A 12,156-nucleotide genomic window follows, 5' to 3' on the forward strand; every position below is an offset into this window, starting at 1 on the left:
GCATCCTGGTCTGCTCCAGTCCCTGCCCAGATTGTAAGGAGTCACCTCCTCCCAGAGTCCGTGCCCTGCCCTACACAGGGCCACAGGCTCACCCCCACATGGGAGGCAGTGAATGAATTCCAGTTCTGCCACTTTCTAGCTCTGGGACTTCTCTGTTTAATCTCCTCCAGTGTAAGCCTGGAGCTAGCAGCTGCATGGGCTGTTGTGAGGATTAAGAGGGAGAGTCCCTGGGGACCCTTCCCACGGCCTCTAGGACAGCGATGTGGAACCTTTTAGAGCTTTCAGTGATACAAACAGCAGCTGAGCACACGTCCCGCACATCTGCCACCCACTGTCCTCTGCTCTAGGACACAGCACCACACAGGACGGCTCTGCCAACAGCATAACGGAGACAAAGATGGGGTCAATGTGAGGCTGAAGTGATCCTGGGGGTAGTGTACAGCTGGCCAGGTGGCAAGCACGCACAGATGTGAGCTGTTACCGACGATTCAACACCTACCACGTCCACAGGACTGGAGGGTCCCTGCCTTTCACGCTGCCTCTCCCCCACCCGCAGCCACCCTGTCCCAGGCTATCCTCGGAACAACAGCTCGAGGACACTTGCCTAAACATAATCCAGCCACACCCCTCAGCCTGTCCACACACTTTCCCAGCAGCCCCTACACATCCAGCCTCAATACCCCCTTCCCCCAGGGCCCCTCCCTGTCAAATGTCATCCTGCCCCGAATGCTGCTCCTTCTGATGTCCCTTTTATTCTGAGCATCCAGAGGGAGGGACCGTCCCCTCCCCACCTCTCTTTCTCCTAAATCTCTCCCCTTTCTCTTCTCCTTCTCTCCTTTAACTACCCAAACACGGAAGAGAAGTACATTGCGTGGGTCTTATACCAAATCATACATGGTGTGAAGTAAAAGCAGTGGGGTAGAAAAGCCTGCATCTCTAAGACCATGGCAGCATCCTGGCGCTGGCTGGGGCAAGATCCACTTCTGTCCCCTGAGCAGGCACTGACTCTCTGCCCTTGGGCCCTGCTCCCCTCCCCAGCTGGGACACATTCTGCCCCAGACCCAGGGCTGCCTCTGGGAAGAAGGGGACATCCCCTTCAGGGGAGGCTCCCTTATTTCACCAAGTCAGGCTCCTGGGGCTGGCAGCCCCATGCGTGGGGCACAGGGGAGACAGGAACCGGGAAGGGGAGCCATGGTAAGGGACAGGGAGGAAATCTGACCGGATCCACAGGGAACATGCCCATCCTCTGCCATAGTGAGCTTGTCCCAAGTGCCATCCATGCTTACGTATTTGAGGAAGAGGTGAAGCTCCCTGTGATCTTGAGGGTTGATTGTGGCCTTGAAAAGAGGCAGGAAAATATTCTCCAGCATCTTCCCAAAGCTTGGCAGCAGCTTCTTTGACCTAAATATGTCACTAGGGGAAGCAGAGACTTTTCTTCAGGGGCCTTTACTCCCCTTGACCTGCCCCAGCCACTTCCCCAGCAGCCTGCGTCCCGGCGAAAGCCCCAGAGTGGAGTCAGCCGTGGCCTTTCTCCTGCTGTCCCACATGTTCTGCAGTACCAGGCAGTGGTCTGCAAAGTCAATGCCTGCCCATCCCCATGGGCCAGAGGCCATTCGGGAGTGGGACGACGGGATTCAGGCCAGAGAGCGGGAGGAGTCCTCAAACCCCCTAGTGATCCAGACTGTGCCTCTCAGCTCTGAAACTCGACACCCCACACTGAGACCACCTGGAGAGAACAGCAGTGCCCCAGCTGAGACACCCACAGTGTGGATACCACCTGGTCACTTTGTACCCCAGGGGCTCATCCAAACCCTCAGTGAGAAGGTGGGGAGGGAGCTCCCCTGTGACCTTGATATATATACATTCTTTGAAACAGCAAGAGCGTGACTGTCATGAGGACATCTTAGACCCCAGAACATGCCCCACCCTTCCAAGGTGCAGACTCAGGAGCCCATGCACACAGTGCTGCTGTCCCCAGAGGGCCTGAGGCAGTCATCAAGCGCTTCACTCACTAGATCCGGGGCACCTGGATGATCCAGCGCATGTTGGGCGAGTAGACCTTGTGCTGGATGAACCAGTGGGCCAGGTTTTGCCACTCCTGTGGGCTTCGGCCATAGACGGAGAGCCGTGGCTCTGAGTACTGGTACTTGCTCTCCTCCAGCTCCCGGGCCACCTCCTGGTATGAAGAAAAACCAGCGGAGTCTGCCCTAGAGCCCCCAGCAACAGGGAGACCCCTGCCTCCAGCTGGGCCCCCGGCTCTCTCAGCCCCCTGACCCAGAAGTCTGCTGGCTGCTGTGCCGGCACTCACTGCCCAGCCGTGGCTCCCCTGGGAGGAAGTCCTTCTGTCTGCACCACTGCTCTGCAGAATCAGGTCAGGAGGCAGCAGGTCACACGGAGCCAGCCAGCACCCAGCCAAGTTCAGGATGCAAGAGTTAGGGCACAGCCCCCAGGATGCTGCGGACTCTACCAGGATGGATACTGTCCCCTTCCCTTGCCTGCAGTCAGCACACACTGCTCCGCCTTCCCATGCCCAGAAGCAGGCAGCCAGGACCAGAGCATGGGCACCTGAGCACCTCAGGACTTGCCTGAGCTGGATGGTGGACAGAGAGGGATTGGGGAGGGAAAGGGGACAGGAGGCCACACAGGGTCCCCGTCCTCTAACAGCAGACACCTTAAAGGGGCCTTGGAAAAGCGAAGAGCTCACTTACCTTGACCATCCGAGCAAAGTACTCTCCTCCCAGGTAGTTTTCAGTTTTTAAATACAGGTCACGGAGCTCACTGGCCCCCACAGGGTTGTATTTGGAGTTGAACTTGTCGAAGCGATGGAATGTCTGCCGGCCCTGGGGGAGGAGACCACCACCAGGTCACCACATGGGTCTGCAGCCACCACACACACTCTCTTCTCCTGGACTTTACAAGGAGGCCTTATGTGTGGCCACCCTGAAAGAGGACTTCCAAATGGCTTCTTACAAGCAGTCTTGGAAATGCCTGAGGACCAGAACCATGTACTGTCCACGGCCAGCCACAGGGCCCTTCGGTGAGGCCCTCTATGAAGGAATGTCAAGGGCCTCATGCTCCAAGGACTCATGGCAAGGAATACGGCTGGCCAAAGGAGCACAGAACAGAAGACCACTGAACAACCACCAATAAAGTCTTTGCTCTTCCTTTTAAGGCTAAAGACTATTCCATTGCTTTCTGCTTAAAGCACTGGGGCTGAAGCTCACTCACCGCATGGACATCCAGCGAATCCACAGTGAGGTCGTAGGGATCCATGTGCAGACTGTCAAACACCTGCCGCAGGGTGATCTTCTGGCCCAGCTTCTCAGCCACAGTCCTGTCAGGCTCCGTCTGGTACGTGTGCTTGATGAAACGCAGCAAGTGTTTCTGGTTCATGCAGGCCGCTGCATGGATGTGTGTGTCCACCTGAAACAGTGCCCAGCAGCGTGTGAGCGGGGCCCCATTCTCGGCACCATATGGCCCCTCCATACTCTGATGCCCTCCCCATGTGCACTCTAGACTTTAGAACCGCCCCCCTCCCATCAGCCTTGCCATCCAATCCACCTCCTCCTGACAGCATCAGGAGACCTTTCCATGCACATTGGACCAGGCCACTCCGGTAAACAAATCATCGATGGCCCCAGCATCCTCAAGTAAAGCTCAGTGCCCCTGGGATTTGGGACTACTTTAGCCCTTAACTCTTGCTTTGCCACTGACCCACTGCATGCTCCAACTATGGCAAACCCCTTATAGTGCTCAGGGCACCAAACTACACCATACTCTGAAAGTGTGCATGCATTTCTCAGCTTGAAATGCCTTCCTTCCACCCCACCAATCTCTTCCACGTGGAAGCCAATCTTGGTAACCTAAGCACAACTAATCCAATCTCCCTGGCCCAGTCTGGGAGTCTGGCACAGATTCTCACTGCTGGGCGTATCCTCCTTCCCACTCTAATACGCTGTCTACTCCTCCACAAGCCCGGGAGCTCCTCAAGGACAGGGACCACGTCTGATGTACCAAAGTCTCCAGCATCTACCCCAGAGACTGGTACCAAGTATCACATGAATCAATGGATGGATGAACATACTAAAGGAACTGATGAAATAGGGTCCAATAGTTTCAATGAAATCCACATCCTCATGTAACCCTCAAGGCCACCACTGGCACCGCCAAACCCCATTCTTTAGTTGACCTCTGTGGAACACCCAAAGCATCCTCAAAGCGAAGTCCCAGGTGGGAGCAAGAGGAGAGGGCAGCCACGCCTCACCCTTCTCAGCCAGTTCCACCTCAACCAAACCCTTGCATCCAAACCCCAGTTAGAAGCAGCTGTCCTGACCCTAAGCCAATGTGTGGGCTCATGTCTTAGAGCAAGTCTTAACTTGAAGAAAGGCACTGCGAGCTTGGACTTCTGCACCCCCAGGAAGGCACCAAGAAGGAGCTTCAGGATCTCAGAATCCATCATGGGACTGCTTACCTCAAGATCATGCTAAGTTCCATGACACCAAACGGTCCCTTGCCTCTCTGGCTTCTCCTTTTCAGTCTCCTCAGACAGGTTTGTCCTCACTACCAGACCTCCCAAGTGGTCCTGGGCCCCCTTGTCCTCTCACTCACTTTACATTCTCCCCAAAGGTTATCTGTTCTATCTGCACCCTTAATTTTCTTCTTAACACCAACTTCCAAATGGATATCATCAGCTTAAAACTCCACAATTTCCCATATACCTGCTATTTGACATCTCCATTGGTAACTCAAAGGCAGTTCAAATCTAATAGGTCCAAAAATCTCTGGCCCCAGCCCAAACCTGAACGTCTTCCTGGTTTCTGCATCCCAGGAAATGGTATTCCCCACACCCAGTTCTTCACATTGGACAGCCAGGAGTCACCTCCACCTTCCTCTCTCGATTCTCTTAATACTGTTCAGTCCCATCAACTCCACCTCCCAAGGAGATGTCAAAAGCACACAGTGCTCGCTAGCCCCGCTATCGCCGCCTGAGTCCAACTCTGCATGCTCTCACTCCTGAGCCCATAATGACCTCATAACTATCTTGCCATTTTTTTCTCTTGCCCTGGTTCAATCCATTCTCCACACATAGAAGATAGAATAGAATTTGTTATACAACTAGATTCTGTTGCTAAATACTCTCATTAATCTTAGGTTGAGGCCCCCACCGAGATCACCATCTCTCCATCCTCCTCAACCCCACCCTCCATTCACCGGACACATCTGGCAAGCTGAGGGGTGGTCTGAAGTCACAGCAGTCATCCTGAATCCCCTTCCATGAGCCCAAGGGCTCTGAGGGAGGCCGTCAGAGAGGACAGCAGCTTCGCAGACCTGGGCACTGACAGCCACCAGCTTGCACCACAGAACTCTGTGACCAGGCTCTCTGCCAGGGCTGGAGTGAGGAGGTGCTGACCTCAGTCCAGGGGATGCTATCCACGGAGGTTCAAACATCTGATCTACTGGGCCTCCACGTGTGTCATCCCAGCCAGCCATGTGCCTAGGCCACATCACTCCCTCATCCCCTTCCAGCCATTCATCCTGCCACTCTTAGCAGAAAGACCACCAAACATCAGAGAAATGAAAGAACTCCCCAAGGCATGGTGCCAAGGCTTGGGCCCCTGAGCGATGAGATCGGCTCCTGCAGGGTGCACAGGACAAGGTCAGCCTGGCTTAGTTCCACTAGACACAGCCTTGCTTTACTGCCCCTGCATGACTCAGCACATTCCGGGCTTCTGGTGTCCTCCAGCTCACCAGGGACACCCCACAGGGGGTTCAGCCTTTCCCATCCCCATGAGTTCCAAGACAAAGAAGAAACCAACTGGACAACCCGGAAGCACTCAACCCAAACTTCAGAATCTCAGAGGTGATTATTTTAGGAACAAATCAAAGAGGTTGTCATTGGAGATCAGTGTTTTCAATTCACCAGAAGGTTAAAAACAACAGCAACAACAACATTGCTTGCTCTCACCTACAAGCTAGGTCTGAACAAATACTAGAGCTTCCAAACAGGGCTGGCCATGACCTGGTCCTGAGCTGAACCTGACCATTTCCATAACCAAGGCAGACATCAGTAAACAACTACAGCACCCTTTTCACCCAGCCTCTGGAATAGTCCCGGGGCCACTCCTAGCTGCTCAAGTTTGGCACAAAGATGAAACCTATTTGCGATCCCTAAAATGAAATTTACCAATGTGGATCATGCCCAGTATGCCCAGCTCTCAAGCAGGCAGACACACTCATCCCTTCTACAAGGAGTGGTCAAAAAACAGGGCAATTGTTTAAATTTTTAAAGAATTTATTATAGTCAAAGACACATTACCATTAATTCTCAAGATACTCCCCATTGTTTTTGAACATATTTATTCCCATCATTCTTGGCACTTCTGAAAGTCCTCTTTTCATAAGTGTCTTTATGAGGTATGATCAAAAGTAGGGTGAATGCTGTGCCAAGTGCCATACAACAGAAAGAAAGGCAGGCTTGTAAAAACTCCACAGTGCACTGATCCTGCAGGTTGGGCCTCATAGTGTCAAAAGCCACTGCCCACACAGACTCATGGCCATCCCACAGCTCCTGCCCTCAGAGCCCGGCCCTGTTGTAACCCGGTGACACAACAGCCACCTCAGAAGTAGGTAGGGGCTGAGGATGCAGCTCAGTGACACCGTGCCTGCCTGGCAAGCACAAGGTTCTGAGCTCGATCTCAGGTACCGGAAAAATAATAATAATAATAATAATAATAATAATAATAATAATAATAATAATAATAAAAGAAATGGGGAGGCCCCCGCTCAGTCCACTCTGGACTTCAGAAAGCTAATGTCCTCCCCACCGTGGAGGCTCTGAGAGTGAGATAAAGCAGTCAGCACCCAGGACACAGACGCCCCCTGGGCAGAAGTGAGCACAAGCCTGTGTCGCTGCCTAGGCACATATTTACAGACGGACTGTGGTACCAGAGAACTGGCCACTATGTCACCACACAAGAGTGAAGGCCCCTCTGTCCGGAGAGTACCTTAACCCCAGACTGACAGGATACCCCAAGGATTGCCTGTCATATGGAGCCACAGCCCCACACGGGGCTCTTTCCACATCGAGGCAGGGAGCAGCTATTGAGCCCAGGACCACCGGTTGGGCCACCTCAGAAGCAAACAATGTCACCACACTTATTCCTAAGGTAATAGGCTAGAAACTTCTCGTCCACCAGAAGTGACACTTGCTCCCCATCCAGTGCCCCACACTCAGCGCTGATCTGATGCCTCTCTGTGTGTTACTTACATGGAAAAAAGTGGAAAAACTGGAGGGCATGACGGCTAAGGTGCACACCTGCTCCTGCGGCCACCCCTGCAGGCTGAGGGTGCCAGATACTACTCAGCCACTCAGTGGGTAGAAGAAGAACAGAGATAGGACCGTGTTTGGTGCCTTTCTTTAAATATACCTGATCCACAGATGTACAATCATGAATTACCAAATTCAAAAAGGTCGTAAAACATTCCCTACCCTAGAAGTGGTCTGTGCTCCACTGTAAAAACCAATTAACAAGCTGTGCCCTACTTCCCAAAGAAGAGGCCACAGTCCACAGGGACACCACACATTCTACTCTGACCAAGAAGGGCCACCTATAACTAGGAGCCCTGGTACTCTCATAGGATGCCAACTCCAGACTGGCTCAGGGCATCCTTGTGCCGAGGGCAGGGGGCGGCGTCAGGTAGGCGCTGACCCACCTTTCTCACATTATAGAAGTCTCTGTGGGGGTTACTCTTCAACTCTTTGAACTCAGCCATTTCATTTAACATCTCATGAAGGCTGAACTTGGATTCCAGAAAATTCAGTCGCCGGTGACAATAGGTTTTCCTGTAGGTTGAGGATGGGGAGAGATCACAGGTGAGGAGCAATCACATCAATCTCAGTTTGGAGACCTCCAGCACGGGCAGCCAACCCCTGGGTGAAAAGTTCACATCAGAGAGGGCTAAGAGGCTCCCAGCTTCCTGAAGACCTGAACCGGCTGAACTGGTTAACACCACTGTGTGCCCCATAGAGTCAGCAAAGTTGAACATGGGCAGTGCAGATCCAACTTTGGGACCTCATCCAGTTCTTTGACTTCTAGCTCTCTGCACTTAATCAATTAACCAGAAGCCTCCATTCCTACGAATAAATACCCCACAAATAAATACTGAGATGGTAACCACAGCTGAAATGAGAATTAAATTGGCTTCTGCCAGTGACAGGCCTCAACTCTGAGCAAGACAGATGCTCGGTAAGTCTCACTCCTTAGATGACAGCAGATAAGGAAGCAGACTTTTAGAGGTGGGGAAGGGGATCCGTGGGAAGGAAGAGGAAGAGAGAGGGAAGTAATGGGATTGCAACTGATTAAGATACATTAAATTCATATATCAACGTACCAAACAAATCCCACCCTTATGCCGTACTAACACGCACTAATTATGTCTCCCTTCTTCCTCTCTTCTCTCCCCCACCGTCTGTCTTCAGCCACCTTTAATTCCTTAAGGCAGAGATCAATAGCCCAGAATATCAATAATGCAATCAAATTATAAGGCATGGCCTGCCCACCTTGGAATGTACAGGTACAACTCACCCTGAAGAAATGTACCCAAATCCTCAACTCAGTGACTTCAGGACCAAAGGAGGACTGGGAGGGGGCATCATGAGCAAACTGGGAATGCAGGGGCATTGGCTGCCAAGATAGAAACCTCTATAGGGCTGATGCCCCAGGTCCCAGCTCAGAGAAGGTGGTCACAGGAGGGAGGTTTTCTCAGCCAGCGATGGTGGTAGGTAGCTCACTGCTGCACCCAACTGCCACCACCCCAACTCAGGTGCCTGGCCCCTTGCCTGAGTCCACAGCCACACAGAACCTTCAACCATCAATCATATCACCCTGCTTCCTCATGACCTCAGAACAAACAGCAGCTGCTCTGGCATCCTGCACCTAGGCTCCCATAAACAACAGCTGCCAACCCCCAACAGTAGCCCCAGGGTAAGCAGAGAAGCAAGGAGTGTAAAGGCCACGTTAGCTAGTCTCTCTCCCGGGGAACATCTCACCTTGACAACCTCCCAGACAGGACAGTCACTGCTCACACATCTGGCCGTGAAGGGCCTCTCAGAAACTGCCTGCAACCCATCCCAGATTTTAGTTCTGCCCTCAGATCAGTGAGGACCAAAACCAAGCTGTCCACCCACTCTTCTTCCTGGGGGAACAGCATCATATCATTCTTAGCAAAACCAAAAGGCAGGAGCAGCGAGAGAAGGTCCCCGGTGTGACAGCTCTTGGCACAGCCATGCTGAGGTTCTATGTACGGAATGCTGAACTTTCACTGCTGATTAGCCCCAGATGCCCACCAGGAAATGAGGGGCCAAATGCAGGAAGACAGCTTGAGCCAGGCCATGAGCATCAGGAGGTCATGACACAATGTGCCCCAGGCTCCCTGCATGCTCCTCTCCAGAAGCACGAAAACCCAAGACCTGAGGCGACGTCCTTCATCCCTTCTCCACTGTGTACAGCCGTGCCATCTGCCCTGACTGGTAGCTCTCTGCAAGGCTGTGGTCTTGCCTGGGCAGAAAGGTGGCAGCTGTCTTAAGGTACACAGGCAGCCACCAACAAACAGAAGCTTCACACCTACACATGCAGAAAGGATAGGTAGTAACAACTCAAAGAATATGCCAGCCCATGAAGGAAAACCGTTGCAGAAATTCACAAAGCAAAGAGAAGGGGCAACCATGTTCTTTCTGGATGGTTTACATACAGGAAAGCCCTCAGGTCCTTCCTACAAATTAGCACCCATCCAATGGGGGAGTAGGGGGAAGCTGGCTTACGTGGGGCCGTCGGTGATGAGGGCCAGGATGTGGCTCATGTCCACTGTGTAGGTCTCCAGGTCAGGGTAGGGCAGGCTGTGGGGCTCCCGGCGCTCCAGCATCTGCTTGTTATCATACACAAAGAGGATGCCCCCCCTCATGCAGACCAGGTAGCCCAGGTTGGGGGGTGCATCGTCCAGGCAGTAAGGGTCCTCCTGGGGCAGTGGGGGAGGGTGGAAGTCTGCAAAACAGGATGGAATGATGGCCAAGCACAACTGACCTTGCAAACTCGTGTGTGCTCAGAAGTTCCCTTCTGGGTGAGCCTGCCCTGGGTGTTCTATCTAAAAACCACTCACCTGCCCTGACACCGCATATCCCCTTCACTGATTTAGTTTGTCTCCTTAGCACCTACCCCTGTACAAAATCACTGTACTTCTTATCTTGAGGGTTGCAGATCTTCTCTACTCAGACAGAGTAGACGCTGCATGCAGACTGTGACTCTGACTTGTGCTCTATTCCTAGAACAATCCCTGGCTCATGGTTGGTGCTTCATCAGTTCTTTTTGGTTTAATTGAAAAGGGCTTCCACTTCCTTGGCCTTCAGGGGCTCCGGGAATGTTAGGAAGGGCAGCTGTGTCTTCTCCTGATAGAATAGATAGCACTAGGACTGCCCAGTGGGAATAAATGCCCCGTCTTCCCACATCTTCCTCAGCCAATAATACCCAACAAGCTGGATGGTGAAGACAACCGTCCCCATCACAGCATGGGACAGAGCTTGTCTCTCACACAGCAAATGGGAAGGACAGAGCTGTCTGTCCCCACAGCTGTGGCCTAAGGCAACCCCCAGGAATCAGAAAACGCCTTTTTCTATTTTCCAGCTATGAGACTCTAAATGAGCTCCTTTACCTCTCTGATCATATCCCTTCACCTAATGATAACACCCCCTACTTTCACAGACAGTTGTGAGGCCTACAAAAGTGTATACAGGAAAACTGCCTACAGCCATGCCCTGCACTACTACAGACCGACAGTTCAATTTAAAATGTTTCTACTTTGTGAAAAGGAATACCCATATAATCATTTCATTTTCATTTTCAGAATAGTATCAATAAATTACATGAGATATTCAGCACTTTATTGCAAAATAGGCTTTATGTTAGATGATCTTGACCAACTGTAGGTTAATATAAGTGCTCTGAGCACACTTAAGGTAGGCTAGATACAATAAATGCATTTTCAGAGCAGGTTGTGTTTACTGAGGTGAACTCCATCACAAGTTGAGGATCACCTATATTCTTATTTTTCTCATACTGGGGGTCTCTGGCTCTAGCCAAGGATGCAACAGTACAGAATTTCACCTTTCTGCAGATGAGACAACACTGTACAGGCGCACCAGCCCAGCAGCCAGCCCAGGTGGAGGAAACTTCTGGCTCCCTATCAGGGAATGAGGGCAGGCTGACCTGCCTGGCATCCTCCATCAAGACCCAGAAGAGATGTGAAGATTGTCAGAGCAGAGAAGGGACTGATGCCCCCATCAGGCATAGCCACAGTCCACGGCCCCCATGGAATGCAAGGGGCAGTGGTTGCAGAGGCCCAGGTGACGCCACAGTCTGCACACAGAGGTGGCTGCTCTGCTTCATCATACAGAAGGCAAGACGCCAAGTCCTTGGTCTGTTTAAAGTCGACATCTGACTGTCATTCTTATCTGTCCTTGTCAGACAGGAATTGTAATGTAAATGACCCAGAAAGGCTGAATTTACCTAGGGCCCCAGGTGGTAACAAAACTCAAACTGTAGGACTCAGAGCTGTGTGGAACCCAGACAGGGACAACCTGATATCACCACAGGTCAAGGGTGGCCAGGGTCCTGCACTGCAGTGCAGACCTCCAGGGCCTTATCCACGTCAGCACCAACTTTCAGGAGTAAGGTTTCCCTTTTTCCTCCTTTGTATGACTTAACTTACAGCCTCTTCTGCTCCTCGGTCCTTCACATGCCCAATGGACTTCACTGGCAAGCCACCCTGCCCTCTCTCAGCTCCCCTCCCTGAGCTCTGCAGCCACTTACTAAACACTCTAGAGGCCAGAGCTGCACTAAATACTCCACATGCACTAGCCTAACTCACTTCCTCTAATCTCCTGTAGGAGACAGAAATTATTAGTCTTCGATTTTACAGGTTGCAAAACTGAAATTTAGAGAAATATATTGCCCAAGGTCCAAGAAACTGATGGGGTATGAATTCAGGTGTGTCTGACTCCAGACCCTATTTCTGCTGCCCTGGGAACGTGCCTTCTGCACGGACTCTCACGGGAGCTTATCCTACCACCAACTCAGCATCTATTGTTTGGTTATATTGATTTCG

At 52.0% G+C, this 12,156-nt stretch overlaps 1 protein-coding gene across 4 annotated transcripts in view; it reads right to left on the bottom strand.

Moving 5' to 3' along the window:
* Positions 1-12,156, bottom strand: part of Ampd3 (adenosine monophosphate deaminase 3) — a 43,718-nt gene that overhangs the window by 9,646 nt on the left and 21,916 nt on the right. For all 4 annotated transcript variants that reach the window (XM_010615273.3, XM_033764141.1, XM_010615275.3 and 1 more), the window contains 6 exons: positions 9,821-10,040; positions 7,714-7,843; positions 3,229-3,423; positions 2,709-2,840; positions 2,013-2,176; positions 1,287-1,413 (listed from right to left, as the gene is read on the bottom strand). In XM_010615273.3, coding sequence (XP_010613575.1) covers positions 1,287-1,413; positions 2,013-2,176; positions 2,709-2,840; positions 3,229-3,423; positions 7,714-7,843; positions 9,821-10,040 — 968 coding nt within the window. The remainder of the gene's footprint in view (positions 1-1,286; positions 1,414-2,012; positions 2,177-2,708; positions 2,841-3,228; positions 3,424-7,713; positions 7,844-9,820; positions 10,041-12,156) is intronic.

This window comes from Fukomys damarensis, unplaced genomic scaffold (genome assembly GCF_012274545.1).
Source record: "Fukomys damarensis isolate Sample0158 unplaced genomic scaffold, DMR_v1.0_HiC HiC_scaffold_16, whole genome shotgun sequence".
Taxonomy (NCBI): domain Eukaryota; kingdom Metazoa; phylum Chordata; class Mammalia; order Rodentia; family Bathyergidae; genus Fukomys; species Fukomys damarensis.